A 27,128-nucleotide genomic window follows, 5' to 3' on the forward strand; every position below is an offset into this window, starting at 1 on the left:
CTGCCACTTAGCAGCTATTAAATTATCAGTTGAAGAGATTTTTCAAAGCTTCAGTTCTCTAGATTCAAATCCGTGTCTCGGACCAGATAGTATCCCTAATATCTTATTACGTTCGTGTACTTACTCCTTATATGTTCCCATTCACAAGTTGTTTAGTCACTCTTTACATAAAGATGTATTCCCGTTCCAATGAAAAAATAGTTATATATCACCCCTATTCATAAATCAGGCAATAAAAACTCGATCTCGAATTATAGACCTATCTCGAAATTATCAACGTTACCTAAACTTATTGAAAACTTAATGATGCCTCGGTTAACTTTTTATTTTAAGAACATAATTAACTCCACTCAACATGGTTTTATGAAGTGTTCCACGAAAATGAATCTACTTTGTTTTTATAATTCTGTATTAAATTCCATGGAATCTGGCAGCCAAATTCAAAATGCCAAAGCCAAAGCCTTCGACTCTGTGAATCTGCACTCTCTACTTTTAGCTAAGCTACGTATGTACGGTATTTCTGATCCTTTATTATCCTGGTTTAATAGTTATCTATCAGATAGATCCCAACAAGTTAGGATTAATGGTTTTTTGTCAGATCCATTTCCAGTTCTGTCAGGGGTCCCTCAGGGTGGCCACATATCTCCCTTACTGTTTGCCATTTTTACTATGGATGTTGGTTCTTGTTTTAAATATTGTGATTACTTATTATTCGTGGATGACCTCAAATTATTTGCTAATGTTTTTTCATCCAAAAACTGTTCTCTAATTCAAAATGACCTTGATAACTTATGGCCTTGGTTTGAACTTCTAGATGCCATAAATCCATATTTTCATGGTTTCATCAACGTTTGTTATTTCTTTTGAAGACAAATTTCCCAGACAGGTGAGATTTGAGTTAATATTAAAATTATATTCATATATTTAAAGTTTTGCATTGTTTTGTAATTTCCAGATAGAGTGGAAATCCTTAATGATTGGTGAAAAGGCTGTTTCAGCTTACTACCTTACTCCCGAAAAGCACACAGAACATTTTACCAAAAAAAAAAGGCTGGATTACCTGCTTATGACATCTAAAGCAATCTCTTAATTTTTCACTTTCAAACATTGCTTTTTATTTTATTTTTAATTCATTAGATATCCGGTTTAAATATCTACTTAAAAGATGAACTAAAGAATTTGTGATAAATGTAAACTGCTGTACGAAACCATCTGGATTTGACTGGAGATGTTAGAAATGATGGTGGTGACGTGATGTGATGAAAATTAAGGATGAACGGTAGCACAGTAATCCCTCATTATCCGCGGTTGAGTCCACGATAAAATGTTATTAGTAAGATGACGTTTTATAGTTATTATTTGAACACTGTAGATAATTTTTCTTTAACTATAGATAATACAACTATGTATATACTTTTGTACTTATTATGGATAAATACCATACATAAGGTACCTACAGGCTACAGAGTTTTTCCATTCCCAATACATATGCATGTACAGTATGTTTATAAATAATTAATAAATTAAATAAATTAAAAAATGGTAAAAATATGTACTAATATTATTAATACATATTTTTAAAATTAAGAAAATAAAACCTGAACTCCTAATTTACATTGATTTAGGGTTTCATTATCTGTGCAACTTTTCTGGAACGCAACCTCCGTGGATAACAAGAGATTACTGTACCAGAAAGTGAATTTATTCAATCTTCTGTTCAACCTCAGGTGAGTGGAACAGAAGTTAAGTAAATTTAAGATGTATGTGCACTATTAGTTTTCTCTCTAATTAAAGTGCAATATAATATGTAAACTTTCATCAAGCTAACCATTTTTTTGTTATTTAGTTTCAATACAATAGTGAAACATTAGTTGTGTTTGTATGTTGGGTGTTTTTATGATATTTCAATTATCATGCATTCCTGCTATACATGGGCACTCTTAAATTGTAATTTGTTATATTTTACAGACTTATAACTTGCATAAAAATTGAAATGTCTACAACACAAGATTGGTCTTACTGAATTAATATAACATGATATGTCCCAAGCATGTCTGTGTAGGTGGTGGGTCAGGGAGAAATACAAATTAATTGCTTCATAAATAAAGAATTAACTTTTAGTGAAGAAATAAATAACAGTGCAATAAAAAAACAATTATTTTATTATATTATTTATTATGTCCATGCCACATGTATTCTATGATAGTATCTATCTCCCTATCACCTATGTTAGTATACATATAATTAACACATTGACTTGAATTATTTTCACCTTGTTTTTTTTAATCTCTGCACATCATCTTGTACATGCAGCATATGTAAGCGGGATTGCTACAATGGTCAACACAGCTATGCACAATAATTTACTGGTCTATGAGGTTTGGTCAGCTTGGAGATACAGTAGTACAGCGGAGCGCTGGAAGAGGGGGGTATAAATACACTTATATATACCTAATTGTCATGTAAGGGGAAGTTGAACACCCCTCCCACCAAAGTGTCTACTGTCTATGGCCTTACAATTAGTATTTAGTATAGGTATTTGGTATCTGTAGCCCTGGTTAGGGCATAGACCTTTCAAACTTTGTTATATTAAAGTTAGGTAATAGGTTACTAGGTTAGTTCTTACTGTTCTTTGTATAAGGTCCACGGTCTTAAAATAAAGGTCTATGAGAACATCTTCATAGAATAATTAATATTATTCTGCGACAGATTATTTTTTTATCTCTGAACTGTTATCGTATATAGAGTTCGCACGATTCATTAGGTAGTAGCACGTAGTATGTAGGTTAAATTGGTCTCACAAAGTCAAAACCAAAAATATTAAAGTTTATACAATTTGTTTGACCTTAGAAGTGTTAAAAATTAAAATAGAGCAATTTTATTGAATTAAAAATAAAAATAAATATTATTGATAATATTCGAATTTGTTCGGCATATTATTTGTGGTTAAGAAAATTTGAAAAGTGATAACTGATAAGTTGACCCAACATATTGTTATTATCCTTCAAAATCAAATCAGAGGTTTGAATGTCTAATTTTAAAGCCTCTAAGTGGTCCATAGATTTTCGCATTTATTTTGCAAATTATTACTTGCAGTTGAAGTAGTTGAACGAGTTCAAAAAAAAAAAAAATATCAAAATTATTTCAACTTTATAATTTTTAATCTCTGCAGCTGCAGCACTCCTCTACTATTTGGGTAAATTATCAACATTACATTATAATAAATAAATCATTATTTTTTGCTTGATAAATTCTGATTAACTTTAAATTTTCTTTTTAGCTTATCATCCATCGTAAGTATTAAAAAAACCGTATGCCAAAATGGGCGGATCATCTAGCACTACTCGAACACTAGAAATTGAAAATCCAAATGTGATCACTTTGTCAGACAAGGTTGTTGAAAGACTCCGAGGTCAAGAGCAAATAGCACCAGTTGACCAGGGTTCACACATTTTACCGACGTATGTGCAACCGTCGTCTCTGCAAATACAGAAGGTTGTTCAGCAAGAGCTAGAAGCCAATGACAAAAGGTGGGAGCAGCGTTTTCACCATGTCAACAACAGTCAAAAAGCTCTGAACCGCAATGTCGAAATAGAATACAAAAAAACATATGAAAATGTCAAGAAATTGTTACCTATAATTAAAGACGGAGTACTGAGTGAAACTACAATAGAAAAAGAAAACGTTTTATTGGATTGTTTAGCCAATAATAAGGGAACCCCATTGAATTGCACTGATGCTGTCAAAGATTATCAGAAGGTGTTATTTCAATCTACAATTCAAAAGCTTTGAACATTGGTAGCTCAATAGAAACTTATATATAGGAGTTCAAATATGTTTCAATGATAATATGAAAGATTATGCTTAAATGTATGATATTTTAATTATATACTTAAAACCATGGTAAGTAGTTCTGTTTAAATGAATAAAAGGCTACTTTGTTATGTTGTTGAATTTCTGTTTATTGATATGATGAATTTATTTTAATCAACTTTATGGCAAAGAATAAAACACAATACTATAGTTTTCTTTTACTTCTTGCCTGTTTGTAGTATTTTTTATGTCAACGATTTACCCAATGCATATTTTTAATTATTTAAATATCAAAAAATCATAGCTCCATTTGTATATAGATATTAATTAACTGTCATTAAAAATTTGATCATATAAATAATACTTGGGTAGTTCAAATAAGTTGTGCAAAGTAATTTTTTTTTACAGTAAATAATATTCTACTTAAATAGTTGAAATAATCAAGACATATTAAAAATATTTTAGTCATTTTGTTCGGTATAAATGGTATATTTGAGCAATTTAACATGGTCAACCATTTAATGTTTTGAAACAAGTTATTTTATTTTATACGTATTACTTAATATCAGTAGAGGATTCATGGGGAGATCATTTTTGCTGTTTGCAAATAAGTAAGAAATGTTGAATTGGACATATTCATAAATTTGCATACTGACGGACTGATACTGAATAAGTTTAGGTCAGTTATCTATCAATGATATAATTGATTTCTATCTTTAATTAGATTTATTAATATAACTTTAGTCGACCCCAGTTTTCCCAGACCGTAAGTACCTTAATTAATTATAATGTTTTTTTTTAGTTCTGAAAAATTGTTATTCCTTTGTACAAATTTTAATGATGATGGTTTAATTAAAACAACAGTTATAATTTATAATATTATATACAATTGGTTTTAGTAATAAAAAATGAAATCATACATACATAATTTGTTGATAAAAGATTGTCATAAAAATGATCTAATGAATATTTTAATGAGACAAGAAACAAAAAATAAGTGAAAATGTCACATATTATATGAAATATAAAAAAAATTAATGTAAGAATATATTTTTGTGCATTCTGTTATTTAGTCAAGAATATTTTGAAATACATAGTTATGTTCTTTGAAAAAATCACCACATATACAGCTGACATAAATTGTGTATCAATATTATAATAAAATGCAAGATGTGCGCATTAATTTGTTTACATAACCCTGTATATGATTGTTTTGCTATTTCTGGTAATTAAATGTAAGAAGTACAAAATAATACATAACACTAAAACATACAAGTATACATAAAGACAAGCAAATCTTGATGGAAGCCATAAAATAGTGTATGTGACCGAGTGTCTGAATGTATCTGGAAAAAATGTAAAATGCTAATTAAACAAAGTTATGTTTAATTAGATATTCTAAGGTGTCGTAAAAAGATAAAATACTAAACATACAAAACACACAAATCACTTTTTTCATTACGATTACACCATGGATTAAATTTATTTACAAGGTTGTAAGCTTTTTTTATAAGTAACTGAATGCTATAATTTAAATCTCATTATTACAATGCAAGTATGCATGTTTAATAAATTTAAATTATAGTTTTAAATAAACAAATTAACGGAAGAGATAATAATTTTATAATGTCTCACCAATTGTTAATACACCATATCCTATATTATTTGATCCCATTCTATAGGAGCAGGTTGGCACAATTATTTCACTGACTGAATTTGGTGATTGTTGTCCAAACCTCCATTGAGCCCTGGACATTTCATCAAAGCTGTTATGTCCAAGCCTTTGAACATATGTGTGTGTTCTTTTTTTAATGTCACTAATAAAATTAAAAGAAGAGTGATCATGAGCTGAGAATATGAATTCGCTCTTGAACTCATTAATAACCTTGAAAAATATTAAAATATTCTCAGAATTAAAATTAAATTCAGATTAAAAAAAAAATATATATAACGCAGAATTACTTTATCTGTGAATTTTGTCCATTTTGTTGTCAAAGGAATATGTGAAAACATAATTTTTACAGTATTTGTTCGATTTGTAGGATTGATATTTTTTGGCATTGAATCTATCAGTTGATTTACCTATAGTTTTAATTTAATATTAATAACAACAATAAAAAATGACAGTATAATACTAGAGGCATATTTTCAAAATTTTTATTGTACCATGATAAATTCTATCTTTTCATTTTCAATTACTCCAGGCGAACCAAAGTAAAGATGAAATCTATCAACTTTTTCTCGGATTACAATTTCTTCATCGCCACCAATATCATTATCACCTGGGATAAAAATCACCTAAAAAGTAATAATGATTGATAAATAAAAATTACATACAATTTAAAATATTAAGTAATTAAAATAACTACTTACATTTTTAGATGCAAGGGGAACTGTATTTTTTAAAAAAAATATTTTACTAAATCTATGTAAATAACGTTCAAAAGTCTTTTGATCAGCTAATGATCCTTCATCTATTAAATCACCCATAAATATAACATTATCAGGGTTAACATGCTGCAATGCTCGACCATATGTATTGAATAAATATCGATCGCTATCCCAGCGTGTTATTACATTTTCTCTTTCTTCCCCTAATATTTGTGGATCAGCAACTAGTAAGATGGTTTTACAAAACTTCTCATTACCACAGTATAATGTTGGCCATTTATTTGCATACAGCGAGTATACAAACCATTCATTATAAATTGTAGTAGAAACAAGAAGCAATACCAAATAATAATAAATATATTCACTGAAAACATAAGATAAATACAATATTAACAAAAGAAATATTGAAATAAAAGTTTATCTTATTGTGTGTTTATTCAAGTGTTTAATTAAATTATTTGTATCAGTAATTTCCTAAAAAAATAACTTAAGATTTTTTTTGGCAGGACTTGTAACAAAAACATTGTTTATTTTCACCTTAGTATGTTTACTGGCTATGATAGATTAGTAGGCTTAAGGGTTTAAGACTCATCAAATAGTTTTGTTTTTAAATAATTGAAACATCTTATTTCACATTTTATACTAAGATATTTAGATAATTATGAAAAAATTAGTTTCCCATATTGATATTCACACTGTATATATTATATATACCTACCGAATTTAATATTTATATTTTTCAATTAAATAAAAAATGTTATATTATATTATTACTTAACAAGTCATTGTAAATATCTTTAAATACTTCATATGGGGCCCCGGCCTGTGTAATGAAAATAAATAAATAAATAACTTGTTAGTTTATGATAGTTAATAATTAATTCTTAATCACACAGTTATCATTTTGTATAAATTCTATAGCACATAAACATACTTTAATTTGTGTTTGGTCAATTCAAAAACAGTCTTCAGTCTCGTTAAATAAAACAAATGGAACATTATTATGGTATTAAGCTCATTGAAAATGAAAACACAAAATAATAAACATAGTTAATTTTTTAATATAGTTACAGATGGAATTTAATAGGCAGCCGCCAGAACGAAATTAAAAATAATTTTGGACGCATTGAATTCAGTTATTGAGTTATGGTTTATGACTTATATAGTACACTACGAATTTCATATTTTCAAAACAAAAAAATAGAAATTTATAATGGGTACTCATAGCTGCTCGTAACTACAGTCTTGAGTTATGTAACGACCTATGTAAGTACAAAATAATAATTATTACTACAAAAGATATAAATCTATTAAAATAGAATTATTAATGAATTATTTAATAACCACGAATTAAATAAATAAATAGGTATATCTAAATTTTATCTTAAACCGTGCTCACATCGTTATCACTTCTAATCAACCATTATCATGCCATTATCATTCGGTGGTGGTGTTTTCCGCCACGATTTAAGATAATAGAGGTTGCCCCTTGCACTTTGCAGAAATTATGAAATTACAGGTATAACCTTATGACGTCAGCTGATAAAGTACAAAATGTTAGTTTATTAGTATTCAGCAGCAGCCGCAGTATTTGCGCCACAGATATGTATATTAAACATAAATAGTTTAATATACATATCTGTGATTTGCGCTGATTTTTTACACAACCATGTCATGGTAAATATTGGTAACCGCAATGCGAAACTAGGATCAGTTACCGGATAGCGTCACAACGTAATCATATCTGGTTCGACCAATCGGCGGGCTCCACACCCGCGAAAGTGGGAAATATTTCATGGCGGTTAGGTGGCTACACCGGTTTGTCTGAGGGAAAAGAGAACCGATAATAAAATATATATACGTCGGGGCCGCCCGGCGAATAGCAATTCGTTTCGTCGACCGTCGTGTAGACTAGTCGCCCTTAGAGGTTTACTATTAGAGTTTCAGCTATCAGTTAAACGTATTCCCAAACCGCATTGGTAAACCCATTCGATCATGATTTCCAAATATTAATCCGTCGTCGAGTAACGGTGTGAAGACATAATTTTTCTTTAAAGGGTTTGGTCGACTTGCTGCCCGACCGACGACGACATGCAGCAGTATATACGGTATACAAGGAACCTGTTCCTGAGAGGCGTCTCTGTCATCTACTTGCAGGCGTTCGTTGCACTCTACGTCCAAAACTCCGGTGAGTATGGTTTAGGGTCGGTTGGCAGCCTTTCCCCCGGAACTGCTTGATTCAATCCTGAAATTTCGACTTTTCGTCTATGTTGCCGACGGTGTCATGGTACCGGAGGATATATTGTCTTTGCACCATGAATTTTATCTTCGTTATTACTCCACGATTTTTAGACGATTTTTTGGTCCCCTTTTCGCTGCACCACAAAATTGTTCATCAAACTGATATCACTTCATCTACTCTGTTTCTCGGTCATACTGATGACACCATTGTTAACAAACTTTTGTATGATGACATTAGATTTATACATTTTTTACTGTATTTTTATACAATTGTTAGATTCCATTATATAAACACATTATACAAAACAAACTTCACTATCTATACTACCCGTCAATTTGTGTCAAAATCAATACTGATAATTATTAAGTCCTCGACAACAACAAATAATATTTGTATTATAAATTATCATGTTTATTTAAATACGATGTATTCAGGTTTTATACATTAGGCTTTGAATATTTGAAAGGTCAAGAACAAACTTATTTGTATAGGTTGGTAGGTACTAGGTACATACTATTTAATAAGTATTATTATTATGTTAATATTATTCTAAGGCTCTTATTAAATATAAAATTGTATATTTAAAAAAATTGAAGTTTTACATGTTTACTTGAATATTTAAATGGTTCTAAACCTGGAACAGTGCCAAGCTAGTACAAAGGGATTATTGCCTCACTTAACAAATACTACCTCACTATAAAAAATATCATCAATTTTGAACTTAATGTTTTTTTTATATTTTACCTTTTAAAAAAAAATGTATTTTCTAAAGCTAATTCTAACACACCAATATACATAAATGTTTGATTTCATATTTTGGAATTTAGTCAGTTAGATGTTATGATATAGAATTAATGATACTCAGAAAGAACTTTATTCAGGTGACAGGTCAATCATTATAATTTGTGATGTCTTGTTGAATTTTGTTGTTATTGTATACATTTCAGTTTTAAACTGTTGATTAAGTTAGGTTAGCCTAAGAGTTTGAGAGGTAAGTCTTATTAGAAAAAGGTTGTTGGTAAGCAAAATGTTAACAGGCTCAATGAAAATATGCTACACTACTTACTTATTAGGTAGTTGTGTAGGTGGTAGAACCTAATATATATTTTATAAATCAGGTAGGTAGGTAGGTATATAATATTTTTTATTAATTATAGAGTTGTCTATTTAAATGCTTTATTTGAATATATAATTGTACAAACAATTGATTGTTTCTATGCTACGAATAATACTAGAGTAGTATTATAATTAAATCATTTATAAATGTATATCTCAACTTACGCAATATTTATTATTCAAAATAATAGATCTAAATCAAGTCTTTATTTTATAAACATGGATTCTATAATGAGAGCCTTATTTTACTGCTCCATAAATACTAATACACTAAATAGTAATTTTAAAGAAATAGTTTAGAATTTTTTTAATAAAACATTATTTACTATCAAAATTGTATTAAGTTACCTATGCTAGTAATTATACTTATATTTGCTATACAAATATGTGTTAATTAGGTATAATTGATAAATATATTCTACCAAATAATAAAGTTAGTACCTAGTTACAGTTATTATCTAGAATTTTTTTGATATACTAAAACAAAGAATAAAAATTAATTAAATGTTCTTTTCCTTTTCTTAAAAACCTGAGGTACCTACCTACCTAGTTAATGTAATTATTTTAAAACTTATATTATGAGTATCCATTTGTTATTAATATATTGTTATTTATAGGTAAGTTTTAATGTTTAGACCGGAGTCAGATGAAAGAGTATAGTAGATAGGTGGGCATTGGAGTAACGGCTTTGAAGTGAAGATTAAAAAAGGAGGAGCGATAGTCCCTACATTCGTTAATATCGATACAACAGTTATGAGTTATGCTTATGACACTATTGAACAATGTTTGTGTTAGTTTATATTAAACAGAAAAGGTATTTTTGGAGTTAATAATATTAAGTACCTATAGGTACAAGTTTACTCCAAAATAATAGCGGGCTGTCCAGGTTACCCCTACGTATTTAGACACAAATATCTGCGCAGTAAAACACTATCTTAATTACATGATTAGAAAAAAATGTTTAGAAAGAATTAATTAGTGAAATATTTTCAAATGTAATGTAATAAATAATACCTACTATATTGGGCCCTCTATCCTAGGTTAGACTAAGGGAAATATATCTTAATTAGTGATAATATTGTACATTGTATGTACCTACCAAATAAATAAACTACTTAAATATACGATCAAATTGTATCTACATATTGAAATACAAGGTTTTTTTAGGTATTACTTTGGTTGAAAGTTAATTTTAAAAAACCAAAGCACCTACTCAATATTTTGCTTTAACAAAAAAATTCTTTGAGTCATAAATATTTTTTTATTAATAAGTAATCATGACAACAAAAACCTAAAAAAAATCGGTTTGAAACCAAAAATTTTGTATTCAGCCCCAAAACATATTCATGTTAAAATATTTATATTTAATTGCCAGTTACTTCATAATAACATTGATTAATATTTATATTCAATGACAATAATTACCTAGTCGAGTAATTAGTATTTCATTACTAGTTGTTATTAATTTAATAGTTAAAATTAATACAAATATATATAATCTATTCATTTTCCAGGTTTGTTTGGAGAAAATGGAGTATTACCAGCAAAAAATACATTGATTAACGAGAGTCCTAAAGTATTTGATAAATTTAATTTTAAACCTACATTATTATGGTTTTCATCTGAAATTGGTTTGAATGCTGAGTATATGTTTGATGTAATATGCTTGTTCGGGATATTTTTTGCATTCCTTGGGTGAGTTATCTTAGATTATCTTGTAAACAATTTATTAAAATATAATAAATTTGTTGTGTAAAGAATTATGCAATTGTAGGTATGTACACATTATAAACGTTTGTTTGATGTACAACTTTAACTGTGAAGCTTTAGAATAAATTATTTGATCAGTGTTAAGATAACTGTTTGTATATTATAATTTATAAATAGAGCTTGACTGTATATCAAAGCAATAAATAATTTTCTTTTTGAATTCTTAACAGGAAAGTAAACCTAAAGTAAAAGACTTAAAAATTAATATTTTATTATGTATACCTACCTGCTTGTATACAATTACCACGTATTAAACCATTAAATATATTTTTAAATATTTCAAGGCTTTCTTTACAAATAATATTAAGAGGACGCCACACTCGCATGTGTTGTCTCCGTCTTACAAACACATAACACACCATATTTACACTCAGCAGTTCACGTTTTATGCCAATAGCTTAAAAATTAGAGTGAATCGACCTATTATGAAACTTAATGGTAAGAACTTATTCTGTGTTTTGTTAGAAGTTTTTTCATAATAATTCAGTTTTTAAGTGAGTTATGAGCATTTTTAATTTACATTTATTATACAAGTATATCTCACTTTAAACTGAAATATCATAAATAAACTTCCAACAAAACAGATTAAGTTCTTATCATCAAGTTGCATAATAGGTTGATTCAATCTAATTTTTAAGCCAACGGCATAAGACATGAATTGCCGAGCATAAATTTGGTATGTTATGCGTTTGTAAGACGGAGACAACACATGCCGGTGTGGCGTACTCTTAACTTAAATAACAGTGTAATATTAAATTGACCGCACTACATTTAAATAGAGTATATGTCCCACAAACTTCTATATTAAATGAACAACCCAAAATATAATGACAACATAGAAATAGTCTTAAGCTCATCGTGATTTGTATCTGTAAGAATCCATACATCCATAAGTTGCCTATTATTTCAAAGATATATATGCTCATTAGTTTACCATACAAGTTGTGATAATGTAACAATTTGTCTTATTTAATTCTTAGAATTTTGTTATAATATAATGTATAACTCATCCACTTATAGTTTCCTTTTAGAGACTTAAAGCCTATGTTTAAACAGTATGTACTGAATTTAAATTATTGTAGTAAAATATAGGTACTATTGTAGTTCAGATGTCTTTCGAAATACCAAACCTATCATTTTATGATTTGTTTTTGTTTAATACTATTAATAGTATTATTGGTTTAAAAAATAATAGTAAGTAATAGTTAAATAGTACTTACTAATTATAAAAGAGTTACTTCGTATAATATTTTATTGGCATGCATTTTTAAATAATTTAAAAATGTATAAATTACTTTGAAAATTCATTTGTTTTTTTTTTCCATATGTTTAAGGTTCTTGACACAAAAAGTTTGCAACAAATTTTTGTTTTTCTCTCTTTGGATCTCATATTTATCACTATACAACGTTGGTCAAATATTTTTGTCGGACTTAGCGTAAGTTTTTTATATAAAATGTATATTAGTTAACACAATTTTGTCATACAAATTTATTTAATTTAGTGATGAGCTTCTACTGGAAGTGGGATTATTATGCATATTGATTGCACCATTACCTTTTCAAAAATTAAGAATCCCTTCAAAGAAACGCAATTTACGTCTTCAAACTTCGCTTGCATCATTACCCCATGATTCAATTCCTTTTTGGCTCGTAAGATGGTTGCTATTTAGAGTAGCATTTTCTGCTGGTGTTGCTAAAATGAGTTCTAAGTCACCAATCTGGTATGATTTGACTGGTATGTAACATAAAATATTTTTAATAATATAGGTTGCTTCATATAATCACAATATTACATGGTACGGTAGATATTTTTCAGTTTTTATACTTGTTATTTAGAATGATAAAAAATATGCACTGTTTGCAGAGGGAATGTGGTTGCATACAAATCAAAACACGCATCTAGTCACAAAAACTTACCTTTCCACTTCTTGCTCACAGTCATATGCAAAGTAACCACATTTTCTTGGCGAACAGAGAACCTATAGTTTTAAGTATTTATGAATTCATATTTTGTCAAATGGCTTAAAAATTTTGTTTTTTCACAAACTCTTTAATAACATTTTAATTTTCTGAGAAAATAGACGTACCATATTAATTGACTTTATATTACATTAACTGAATCTATAATCCTACTAATGAGGATCCTGAATATTAAATAAATGAAGCTCTATTAGTTAAGTTGTCTTATTCTATACTAAAATGACTAAAAACAAAGTTAGTAATTAGTAATAGGTAACTATTATAAGTAGAGTCCAGATTTGTATGCACTCAAAAAGGCCAAAATAGTATGCAATTATGCATCAAAAAACTTCAAAATATGCACTTGATATGCTTTTATTTTTTTTAATAATATGCAAAAATATGCTCTTATACCCAAAATATATGCATTTTAATATTTGTTTTTAAATTTCTTCCATAAATAATAATTCAACAAAATTAGATAAACTTAATTTTTTAATTGTAGACATTGACTTTAAACATTTATTAAATAACAGTAAATATTTAATAAAGAAAAATCCATGTTTTTATTAAAGTTGGAATAGTGCTTTGACTTTTCGGCATTTTAAAATTTATAAATTTACGGAACGCGAATTACGAAATGATATATGTGCACTAGTGCACAATTGACTGGCGATTATGCCCGACAACGGCAACGCAACAACACCACGCAGCAGTTTACAAAGTATAAGTCTAATAATAAAACCAGTCAGCATTGTTACCGATGACCGTGTTGCGACTTGTGATAAACGAGATATAATTTTAACATGAACTGTCCAAAAATATAACATACGGAGAATAACATTTATTTCCCAACAATATGTAATGTACTAATAATTTCAGCGATGAAATTGAAACAAAATAATTGGCTTAATAAACTATATACAAAATATGCTTGAATATGCAAAAATTTTCAAATATGCAGTCATCTCTAAAATGTGCATTTATATGCAAAATAAACTTTTTTCTGTGCAAATCATCCACATTTCTTACTCCCATCAAAATGCATACACTCATTACAAATATGTAAATGCATATAAATCCGGACTCTAATTATAAGTCATAAAATTAAACAATGCCTTGAATTATATTCTATAATTTAAATAAATGTAATAATTTTATTTTATTTCAGCTTTATCAAAATATTTTGAAAGCATGCCTCTACCAAATGCTATTTCCTGGTATGCTCACTATTTTCCACTTTGGTTTTTGAAAACTATTACAGTATTTGCAGAAATTAATGATTTATTTGTTCCATTAATGTTCTTGGTACCTATTCGGTCAGTTAAAAAGTTGGCATTTTATATTCAGGTATTATTTTAATTTGATATTATATACATTATATACAATAGATTATCAAATGATTACATGTACTAAAATGACTTAAATCTTTAAGGTAATATTTTTATAACTTAGGTAACTGTACAGTATACTATATACATTTTACTTATATTTCTAGGTATTCATGCAAGTTGGCATTTTGGCATCAGGAAATTATAGCTATTACAATCTTTTATATATAGTTTTATGTTTATCATTGTTGGATGACCATACATTTTATAAAGGTAAAAACAGTTGTTTAATTATTGTTAATACATTATTTTATTTTATAATTAAAAATGAAATTATTTAACTTTACTAGAATTAGCTCTGGCTAGAACTCGCTTATGGTGTTCTACTGTGTTCACAAGACTTATGACGATCAATGTTATTACCATACTAATAGCTGTTTTTCCCATGTTGTACAATTTCCGCATTTCCCCAGCAAATACACCAGATTTCACAATTGGTAATTTGTTTTTATTTTGTGTTAATATTCATAATCGTTTTATTAATCAATTGCTTTTTTTCAGCATTTACACAGCAACAGTTTAATGTCATATTAGGCAAAAGTTTGCCATTTATTGCCTATTTTGCCTTAGGTTCATTTGTTTTTGAATGTTTAAAGGCACTTTATTCATCTCTGCCTTTGAAGAGTAAAACTGATGGTTCCTTTTCAGCATTAATAACATCAACATTATATGTATCCATTTGTTTGGGTATATTTTCATTGAGTTCGGTCAATTTTTCTGCTCTTCATAAAAGTGTTAATAATACTGTTCCAAAGGATTTAAAAATATTTTACAATAAATTAGCTCCTTATAAAATTAGTAACTCCTATTTACCACCTAAAGAATTTATCAGCCTGGAAACCCGTAAAGAAATTGTGATACAAGGTGCCAGTGATATAAAGGGACCATGGTATGAATATCAGTTCTTATACAAACCTGGAAATGTAAATGTTACACCACCGATTATTGGTTTGTATTTTGTTTAATATCATATGTACTTCATTAAATTTTTATTTAAATAATACTTATAATTATTTTCAGCTCCTTACAAGCCATTACTTGATCGCCAACTGTTTTTCGCTGCTCATTCTTTACCAGCTCAAAATCCTTGGCTTATGAGTGTTGTGTATCGTCTGTTAAATAATCAGAAAGAAGTTCTCTCATTACTAAACACTAACCAAATACCATTTGGTAAAAATCCACCTAAGTTTGTTAAAGTAGCCCTTTACAAATATCAGTTTTCATCAAAGTTACAACGGTATGTTAACTAAATATCAGGTGTATGTTTTTCTTAGCTTATAAATACTGAACCTTGTGTATGAAGGTCAAAGATATGTTTAAGTCTTAAACTTAGAGATTGTGCACATCATCAACAGATATTCATTTAATTTTTAATAAGATTGACCAGTCAACTGGTTGGTGACCCCTAATTTATAGCATATATCAGCAGTGGCCAACCGGTGGTCTGCAAGAAAATTTGGGTGGTCTGCAGAAAAATAGCTAGAAATTAGTAAAGCTCTATACCTTGCAGTGACTACATTGGAGCCAAAATTGCACATAATTCTTCAAAACAAACAGAAACAAATATCACACTAAAATTTAATTAAAACTTAAAACTTTTGTTATAAATAAAAATAAAACCTTTTTTATGTATGTATTTTTTTATATTAATTTGGTGTAAAATGTATCAGTAGTAGAATGGTATTTATGTAAAAAACTATTATGAGCTATACGTGGTCCGTAAAATTTAGAATATGGTCTTAGTGGCTTGCAAGATCCAAAAGGTTGGCGACCGCTGGTATACATAACGCATATTTTTAAGTAGGTACATATTTTGTGATTTATATGCTCAAATTTTCCAGTCCTAATTGTAAATTATATTATATCAAGCTCTGAATTAAATAATTTAAATATAATTATTGTCAAACAATTGAGTTAACAATTAATAATTACATATGTCAATAGGGAAAGAGGAGTTTGGTGGAATCGACAAATATTAAATTCTGAATTCATAGCTCCGATGGATAAAAATAATCAAGTATTATTGGATACATTGAAGTCCCATAAAATTTTACTGACTAACAGAACTCCGTTACCTGTGAATCCAATTTTTAAACGTAAGTTTTTTTAATAAATATATATTTTATAATTATTTTATCCCCAATATAGTATAATTGAATTGTGAGGTTTTTGGTTTTTACTCAATAGGTATGAATAGTAATTAGTAAAGAAACATTCAATGAAAATCAATTTTTGTATTTCCAATAGTTTGATTTATTGAGTGGTTTGTGAGTAAAAACACATATTAATGTTGTAGAAGATAAGTTAATCTGTGCCTGTGTAAAAGTCAATTTTTGATATTTTAATTACTAAACTTAATGATTAAAATATCGAAAATCGACTCACATACATAGTTATAGATATACTTCTTCTCTTAAATTTGTATAAGTGTTCATACTATGTAACTCAGAAAGCTATATTATTGAAAATACAAAACATAAGTTTTAGTGTTTCACTAAAATTCACATAATATGTAATTAGTATGTATAGTGCTGTAATTGACATGTATGTACATGTGGGCTTAGGCTATGGGTACACAGTATGTTGTGGTGTCATTTTATGGAATAATCAAGAATTTAATTAGTTAATTTAGACTTTTAGAGTAGCCATCGTTATTTTATTATTAACTTATAAGTAATAACCATTAATATTTACAGATAGCTAAACTTTTTGAAAGGTTTAGGTACAATAATTATTGTGTTTATGTTTTATATTCAAGTTTACGATTATCCTTAAATTCTGATCAAACAGAGGGTGGGCTGCCATGGCAGACTGGTATGTGGAAGGCAGCATGTAGCAGTCCAGTTGTAATATTTTACAAAGACCGAGCGGTCAGCTCACTTTCTGTTTGAATGTGCCTTTATTGGTTTTAATAATTTCAATGTTCAATACAAAATTTAATAGCAATTTTAAAAAGCTAGACAGGATATATACTTACAGAGATCATGTTATTCAACATATTATCAATATAAATTTGGAATCACTTTTTGATAACTCTTCTCTATTGTTCTCTCACTCTCATTATTGTACTTTGGAGTTATTTTACTAAAATAACTAACAGTCAACAGAAATATAAATACTTAAACATAAATTGAAGAATATTATAATACATGATATCATTGTTGCTTTAATTTCAAAACTGGTTTGGACTCTTTCATGTAAATTTTCTTCACTTTTTGTACAATTAATAAGACAAAATATGTATGAGAATTTACTTCCCAAGTTTAAACATCTGCACATGTGCTCTACAAATGTATTGCTGATTTATTTGGAGGTGTCCATAGTTAAGATAATTTTTTGAGATTGAAATATTCTAAAATATGTATACATTGTTTATAACACACATGATAATAATTAATACTAATAAGCTGTGATACTGAGTAGAAGTATACATACAATTATATTGCATATAATCTATATCCAATAGAAAATTAGACGGAGTCTGAAAACAAACAATATTTAATTACATCTAAACATTATTGTTTGTATATTTTATTTTTAATGCATTTATATTTATGTTTTACATGGTTAAAATGAAATAGTTCTTTATGTATAATTTATATACCTAGTATATTAATATAAAGTAGTATAAATACTCATACTATTGAATATTTGTTATATTATGTTTGATTTATATAATATAAGCTATAATACATTTATTTAAATGTAGTAGTAAATTACACTTATTTATGTATGTGCATTTTTAATTACAGAAATATTGGACCAAATTAGATCAATTCTCCTTGCAGTCGATCCACGAATATTGATATTTGGATTTTTAATGGCCGGTTTTGTATTGATATTAGTACCCGTTGGCTCCAATGTTTCTTCTATTTGAATGCAATTATTATATTAATATAAAAGTTTGTGTGCTGCTGAAGACTTAATATGGTTTTTTTTTTTATTCAATTAAAACACTTCATATTTTTGTTAATCTTCCCAAGATGATCTGTGAACTCAGAAAGAATTCAATTTTTTAAAAAAAATTTTGTATTTTATGTATATACACCTTTGTATTACTTTTATTTTTAATTTTTTTATATTTTCTTTTAATTCGAATTTTGTGGTTTGTATTTAAATTTTTTTTTATGTTATAACAATCATTAAATTGTGTTTCTTTATATTAATTATGTTATTATTTTGAGACTGTTGTGTTTTAAAATAATTAGCATAGGTCAATCTCCGTACTGTGTAGTATATTTTGTATGTAGCAACAAAGTAGGTAGTGTGTTCACGTTTTGTATAGCGGTTTTAGATTGTCATAATAATTTTTGTAGTTTCGAATTTGCATTTCAAACATTAATAAACAAAAATGTATTAATATTTTTAGAATAATTTAATATATTAAATAAATTTCGTATTTCTTACGAAATTTAAATTATAATATCATTGTCTAATAATGTCTTTAAAAAATAGAACTTGTTATCAGCAAACAATACGATTATCGATTCAATTTACTATTTAGTGAGACCATACATACACAATGATACGTCACCTCTCGTACGATTTAAACTTACACCAATCGTGGAAGAGTCGTCGATCTGATATTTGTTGTAGTCTTGTTTTAAAATTATTTTGTAAATCATTATTCTTCTCTATTCTGTTTTATTTATTTATACGCGCTGGACGCCAGGATATTTATAAAGTCGAAGGTAAGTCCTTAAGTAAATATTAGTTGTATTAGGATTTAGTAATTACTAATTATAAATAGATTTAGAATAGATGCTCGACACTCATTACCGAGTGAGTATCCAACGTTTATTTATTTAGTTAATACATTTTAATTTTATCGATCATTTTATTTGAGCCAACTTGCCTTTCTGAAATCTGTGCCGATGTTTGGTTATTTCTCTTTAAGACCTTGAGCATTAAAAAAACGAACACTTAAAATTTAACACCGGGAATTCACTCAACATCTACAGCAGAGCGTAACCCCTTTTTAATGTTAAATTGTTAAATGTGGGTACTTTATTCGGTAGAGTAAAACAGACATATATAATTGATAGGTATTCGTGCCATTGACGTCAACTTATAGGTACTTACATATCACTGGACTTATGTAAACAAGTCACAAGATACAAGTTCCGCAGGTGCAGATGGGTGATCTCCATTTGGTTCGAAAATAAAATAGGATTTTATTACTATCCCAAAATATAGGACAAATGTTCTGTTTCTCGGGGCCGGTGTTTATTCCCAATCCGCCCCTAAAATCCAGCGAATCAATGTGAAAATCTCATTAGGTCGTTTTCAGAAACCCTTCTGTTTTTGAATTTGTTGATTATATGTTTGTATAGGCGTATAGCCCTTATTGCTTATAACTTCACAATAATTTACTTTACGGTTTTTAAAAACCGTATTACTAGTTAAGAACGCTGGTTAGGTTAGGTAATGAAAATTCCACTTGATGGTTAATATTTTGAATTAAACATAACGTCCTATGACGGCTGACACTTGTAAGTTCCATAAATAAAAGTGTATATCAAAATTATTGACTAAACCTGCTGCCTCTAATGAAGTTATTATTGTTCTCAAAAATTGATTCTTTCTAATACGTTGTTTTCTGATCAATAACAATAAGTTATACTAAGATACAGCGATAAGATTAGTCCAATTAGTGAAAATTAATCGGATGATATTTTAGTTAAATGGTTTACAGTAGTAATATTTGGGGAATTAAAATACTAAAAACTAGTTTATAGGTCTATGCAAATATAACCTGTTACGCTTATTTTAGTTATTATAGATAACCTAGTATTTAATATTCTGAGCGGATTTTGCAATGAGATGTGTTTTTCTATTTATTTTTTTTGTGTGTCTGTCATCACGGTTTCTCGCAATAAAAGTGCTTCGCTTTTCTTCAACAGCAACTTTCCTGGTAGGAAAATGAATGTATTTGGTGCATTCGTGAGGTCAGAATTTAAAATTCCCAATAGTTTTCAAAACAAACAAAAAATTAAGGAAAAACGGGAATTTTTCAAAAAAATCGATTTTGGTTTATAGTGTAACTCTAACAAAAATGACCGTAGATACATGACTCACTGAATATTTGTGTAAACATTTTTTATACGCCATACGATTTTCAAAATATTTTGATTTGTGTTGAATTATTTATAGCCATATAACATTTTCGATTATTATTTATTTTTTTTAACTAAAGTCGATAAAAAAAATGTTCGCTCGGTCAAAAAACTTGAAAATGTAATACAAGGTGCCTTGTAAGTTTTTGTTAATGGAAATTTGAAAAAAAGTTGAGTGTAAATCCACAATAATTTTTTATGAGCTTTTAAACTCAGAATTTTGACAGAATTCTTAAAAATCACGAAAATTAACATATTACATTTAGTTAGAAATTCATAAAAAAATTTCTATTTATATCTAAAATTTAAAAATTTAATTCAAGATGCCTTATGTTTGTCTACCTTTATCAAAAAACAATTTCTACCGGAAAGTCAAATTAAATTTTTATGAACGTTTGAAGTTGAAATTTTTACAACATTGGATATTCACTAGATTTCTCTCGTAGCGATTTTCTTATTTTGTTGTAATTCAAAAACGAATTACTGTAACACTTGAAATTTACACCAAATGTTTATTTCATCAATTCATATACTTGATAAACATATACTCTGGTCAAAAAGCATGAAAATTGAATATAAGACCCTTGATAACTTGTTGCAATAGTAGTTGAAAAATATTAAAAATACTTTGGCACGATTTTTTTTATAAGCATTTAAATTTTAAAGTTAAAGTTTTTTTTTATGGCTAAGGATTGAAATTAATTTTAAAATTTAGTTTTCCATAATTAAGAAATCTAAAAAATGTATGAATACAGTTGTTTTTTACAGACATTTTAAGTTCAAATTTGGACAAAATTGCATATTAAGTATTAACAAAGAATAACGTTTATCATTTTGTTGTAATTCGGTTCCAAAACAGCCCAATTTTACATAGGTACACTTAATATTTTTCCAGCATCACTGATATTTTAAGAATAATATAACTTACCGGCTACCATATTCATAATAAGTAATAACAATATAAAATATCCTAAATTGACATACCGTCTCCACTCAGAATCGTTTTTCGTATACAACGATTTGATATCATTGAATTCAAATTTAATACCATCCATTACAGTGACCTCTTAGACACCTAATGTACAACAGAGCCACATCCACTTACTCTCTTTTTTTTTAAACAAATTATATTACATTTTATTGTATAAACATCACATTGTATAAAAATGGAACGAACGTAAGAGACGCTCTGTGTAGCTTATTTCGTGGCTTAATCGTTCTAAATTTCAGTATAATATTGATAAAATAGCATTTAACTGGCACGACTATACCTACCTACTTTGTTGTTGGCAATAATATGGTTTGCTAACGCAGTTCCTCTTCTGCCTCTCGATAACAAGAAGAAAAAAGGTAATAATATTGTCAGGGGACTGCAGCTTATTAGTAATCAATTATCACCATATATTTTTACAATATTACAAAACCTAACCCTGAAAGAATTCCGCTGGGATGGGTCCAACATTTTTTTTTTTTATAGATACTGGACATTTCAACCTATCATTATTCATTTTTGCCTTCAAAATATAAAAACTTGTACAACTTAAAAATTTCAGAAGGATTGGACCAGCTTTACAAGTTGCACCGTTGCAGAACTATAATATTATGAACATTTTAGCTCCCTCTCTTTTTCTTAGGTTATATAATAACATAATAACATTACAAGGTCTATTTGGGTGAGTCGACCGCCGTACCCGATTAATGTCTGAAAAATTTCAATTTTTTTTTTCATAGTTCATTAAATGTATTGTTTTATAATAACAATCAGCGGAATAAATCTCATGATATTTCAGTTTTTAGGGTTAATGTGTTATTTTAAGCAAAATTAATAATAGTACAAAAAATAAAAATAGCCCATGGGTGCACCCAGGTATAAGTTATATCCATTTATTTTGCTAATATAATTTAATTACTGTGTGAAAATGTTTGGCGTGGTTGAATGAACTTCGTGTCAGCAAATCTATCATAAAATATGATGTGTTTACGCATTATTTCGATTAAAATATTAAATTACGTCTTTCGAAAAATATAGTTTTATCGATGAGAAACGGTGAATACCTATAATTTGAAGTCAATTTCAGATTTAAATGGATCGATTTTCGGTTTTGACGTTTTTTTAGCAGTTAAGTTCAATAATAGTACCTATGTGAAAAATATTTTTGGCTGCGATTTATTACGTGGTTATTATTTTTTCTTCTTGAAGGTTATTTCGACTATTGTTGCCTGTAGTTGGACATGTGGAAATAATTATTTTTCCAAACTAGCAATATGTTAAATGTAATAGGTACCTATTGACGTATTGTGTTCATTAGTGTAAGTAACGTGTTGTACTTACATGACAGAGACAGACATACAAACATTCCAAATATCTGGAACTTTGGAGGAGAGGCTCACCGTTCATCCGTTGCACTGATTTTAGTTTCATTATATTATTAGGTAGTGTCGTTTTATAGAACCCATAATACAACCATATAACCCATGTTAGTTCCTGACCATCGCAGTTAGTTTCAAACTCAGTGAAATCATATTATTATTATCATCAAATCAAAAGAATAGAACGCATCGCCTATTCGCCTATAATTTGATACGAATCTATACAATGATCGTGTGTAAATTAATTATTGGTATTTTAAATATACTTTAGTATGGAATTGTCAAGCTATCATAGTCTATACTAGCGGCTTTTATATTAAAAAAAAAAAATATATATATATATATATATACTTTAAAGGTTCGTGTTACCTACATTAATAATCTCGAAATAGGTAATATTGATAATATTAAGTAATACCACAGAATAGGTAAACCTACTGCCAATTATTATTGATTTTTTAATAATCAAATTATTATACTATAAATTAATAGCCTTACAAGTATTGCTTTATAACTAAGACATCGAAAATAAGCTATTGTATTAATGTATAAGTAAAGATTAAATTATCTGTTTTAAACATAATTAATGATGGTAAAAGTAATATTTTACTCTTGGATTAGCCTTGAACTCATTGTTATGGAAATATGCGGAATTGGGTTTTTTTCTGTATTGAAAGTTCACTGTAAACTGTTGAACAAAAGAAGATAGTAAATCATGTAGCTATATACTTTTAACATGGATTCAGGTTTATTAAAATGTTTAACTTATAATAATATAGTAACAGATAAACCTGAAACCATGAATAAACTCTTCACCATAATTCTACAAATTTAATTTTTTGCATATCGTCCTCAAATTTGGATAATCTTTCAATATAATCGAACTGTCACGGAAAGAAAATTGTGAAAAGTAAGTCTACATTAATGACTCAAAAAATATTTCAATATTTGGATTTAAATTACCTATGAAACAAAATCCTTTAATTTTGAAATTCCGTGAGCTATAGCTTATAACTATTCCTCATTCAATATTTCAATAAGATAGGTAATAACTAATAGACACGAGGTTATATTAATTATTCTATAACCTATTCTTAAGTTTAAATTTATAGGTTCCTATTACAGGTTATAACTTATAGTACCTACCTACATATTCGCTTATTGTTCAAATACTTAATATTATTAAAATTCTTATAATAAACATAAGAACGATATTATGCTCACCTGGAATTATTAAATAAGTATAGGTAAATGGGAGTATTGTAATGTATTTTAAGTTGGTTTTTGCAAATAATCAGAGTTAATAACTTTTTATTGACGACCACCTTATTATATTCTTATCGTCTGTTTAGTCTACTGCCGTCGTTTGTGTTAGAGGACGTGTGGGTTGTCTGCAGACAAAACATAATATTATATCGAAAACACAAGAAGGAATATGTTTTAGGAGGTTAGATTAGCTTGAAATTTGAATTCGTGTCATTCTAACGAATTACTATATATTGGTGAATACGTGCTGTTTAATAATATTACCATAGAATTCGTTACTTTTGATCAACTCTGTTATGATTTAAAAAAATACCGAATCATTTTTGAATATTTATTTATAAACGTCTACCTGTTTCAGTCTTATAAATTAACATAATCCATAGAAGATTTAAAACATTAAAGACTGCCACAATGTTACAATAGTCTGTACCTGCAGGGTCTAAGATACATCCTAGTCAGAGGTTTCTACTCGCTACCGAGTATCCGTTTTACATGAAGCGCATACAAAATCGCTATCAGCAGAATCAAGTTTGTCTCGTTACCTACCTTTAATATTACAGTGGAATGACCTGCTCTCATCAAACTTAAATATAAAAAAATTATATGTGTTTATAAGAACAGATTATCGTCGGCCTAAATCGCAAAGGTCGTAAGTCCAAAACGGTAAATTTTACATGAGAGGAAAAAACGTTTCGACCATTTTGTCGGCCTAATTCCCTAATTCGCTGAGTTTGTATCTCCATAATTTATTACAATAATAATGTGGAAATACGACATTTTCTAGGTCTTTAAAATTACAAATCGGAGATATGACAATATTTCTAACTATCAATTTCATGGAGGATAAAGTTATACGATTTCAGTTATGAATTTATCATACGCGATGCGGATTTTTTTTATTAGGTAATTTTAATCACTAACATATTGTAGTATATATCATCTAAGCAACATCCAAAAAAATGGAGTTGCGATCTTTGCAATTTAAGCCGACTTCATGTTTTTTATGATACACATTTTTTTTAAGAGAGTTATAGCTTTATGAGCTTACAGTATTATTATACAATTTAAAAATTTTCAGAAAGTGCATAAAATTCAAATACCTACCGTACAAATCAACGTACAGATAATGCCCTTGCCTTTAACTTTCAAGCTGATTTCTCTACAATATAGGTAGAATATAGAGGTTTGTCATTAGAACATAGTAAATTGTAAGTATCACACATGACACATTGTATCTATATGAGTATACAGTGGAATATTGGGAGGGTATGTGGAGTATACTCTCTTCTCTAGCTTTTATTTTTTATTAGTGCACACTCTCTAAAATTTAGAGTCAAATAAACCACGATACGTGGGGATACGGTCGTATGCTGTATAGCCCCGTATATCAGAATTATTGTCGGTGATGAAAACAAAGTGTTCTATAACTATTTGTAATTCATTTATTTGTTATGATAGTAGCCTTTTCGGTTCCTTGCCGCTCAAAACGAACATTTTTCACATTGTACACATCTTGTACGTTTGTACCTTGTACGAATTGATAACATAATATTATGCGGGTGTGGACGTGTAGTGTCCTCTTGAAATATTTCTTTTATATCCGCTATAAAAATTACAAAAAAAATCAACGTTTTATTTCACATATTTTGCTGTCGTTTATGATTACCTGTCAAATTTAATTATAAATAACGAATGTTCCTTGATTGCATTTTCATTTTGGTATAAAAACAAAAATGCAGACTCTGTCAATTTAGTTTTTTATCTGCTTATCTGATCCTAAATTATGTAGTCGTGTTATTTTAAATTTAAATTAAAATTTGTATAGGTTAAATCAAGTAAAATCTATATATATACCTTATATATTAAAACACAGACATGTAGTGGAGGTGTAAAAGATAACTTTTAAACGACACACAATGTTTAGTTAAAATGAATATCACACTCTACATATAATATAGTATGCAGGGTGATTCATCAAGCATAATCACCCTTTTTGTTACTTTATCAATAAATGTATTAAAATTCTGATTTCACAACTTTTAAATATAGATACCTAAAGACCATATTTTCAAATTCTTGAGATTTTGTATAGTAGTCCCGTGGCGTTGCAAACTTTTTAGTTTTTTTTGAAGGAGAACCCCCTTTTTACTGTAAATTATTAGATGTATATATATTTTTTTAAATTTTGATGTACCTAATAATTCAAAATTCGAACGAATAGTTGCTGTTATAGAATGTCCAGTGACTTAGACAGGAATAACATATTATATAACTGCGATTTGTTTTTATTTAAAAATGATTTATTTTTAAATACTGTAAACTATATGTTTGTTGTATGTACCTTGTACCTAGGATATAGTATAGGTACCTAGTAAGTAGTAGGTATTGGTACTCATTAAATCATATTTCGCTATTTCGGTTTTCTTTAGACTTTTCTAGATTAACTAGGATTGTGTCTACTTTTACTACATGTAATTTAAATAGAAGTCGAATAGGAGAACGGAAACGGCAACATTCAAGGGAAGTCAGCTATAAACCTGGTTCGTTGCCGGGAATAGAAACCAATAATTATAGCATAATATTTTTGGAGGTGCCTACTTACATATTTTTTTTAATGATGGGAAGTTGTAGGTATAATACAATTTTGAATTGAATGATATTTTAAAAGATTAAACATTATGTTCTATTAAAAAA

At 28.1% G+C, this 27,128-nt stretch overlaps 3 protein-coding genes across 4 annotated transcripts; 2 read left to right on the forward strand and 1 right to left on the reverse strand.

The window, feature by feature from the left end:
* Positions 1-2,750: 2,750 nt before the first annotated feature.
* On the forward strand, positions 2,751-4,034 carry LOC111033778. Its single transcript, XM_022314701.1, has 2 exons — positions 2,751-3,196; positions 3,281-4,034. The coding sequence occupies exon 2, from the start codon at positions 3,322-3,324 to the stop codon at positions 3,790-3,792; it is 471 nt and encodes a 156-aa protein (XP_022170393.1). The 5' UTR covers positions 2,751-3,196; positions 3,281-3,321; the 3' UTR covers positions 3,793-4,034.
* A 252-nt stretch (positions 4,035-4,286) lies between these two features.
* Positions 4,287-7,594, reverse strand: LOC111033776 (metallophosphoesterase 1 homolog). Of its 2 annotated transcripts, none has more exons than XM_022314698.1 (6): positions 7,276-7,594; positions 6,187-6,568; positions 5,980-6,111; positions 5,776-5,895; positions 5,449-5,698; positions 4,287-5,159 (listed from the first exon to the last, which is right to left on the reverse strand). In XM_022314698.1, exons 1-6 carry the CDS (start codon positions 7,329-7,331, stop codon positions 5,002-5,004), a joined length of 1,098 nt encoding a protein of 365 aa, XP_022170390.1. In that variant the 5' UTR covers positions 7,332-7,594; the 3' UTR covers positions 4,287-5,001. The 2 variants fall into 2 exon arrangements, with proteins under 2 accessions (XP_022170390.1, XP_022170389.1); XM_022314697.1 differs by having other exon boundaries at positions 7,139-7,594.
* Positions 7,595-8,067: 473 nt separating this feature from the next.
* On the forward strand, positions 8,068-18,843 carry LOC111033772 (lipase maturation factor 2-like). The gene is made up of 11 exons (XM_022314687.1): positions 8,068-8,392; positions 11,077-11,257; positions 12,667-12,768; positions 12,835-13,067; positions 14,463-14,641; positions 14,790-14,895; positions 14,973-15,119; positions 15,184-15,630; positions 15,703-15,919; positions 16,627-16,778; positions 18,435-18,843. The coding sequence occupies exons 1-11, from the start codon at positions 8,296-8,298 to the stop codon at positions 18,557-18,559; spliced, it is 1,986 nt and encodes a 661-aa protein (XP_022170379.1). The 5' UTR covers positions 8,068-8,295; the 3' UTR covers positions 18,560-18,843.
* The last annotated feature ends 8,285 nt before the right edge of the window (positions 18,844-27,128 follow it).

This window comes from Myzus persicae, unplaced genomic scaffold, assembly GCF_001856785.1.
Source record: "Myzus persicae strain clone G006 unplaced genomic scaffold, MPER_G0061.0, whole genome shotgun sequence".
Classification (NCBI taxonomy): domain Eukaryota; kingdom Metazoa; phylum Arthropoda; class Insecta; order Hemiptera; family Aphididae; genus Myzus; species Myzus persicae.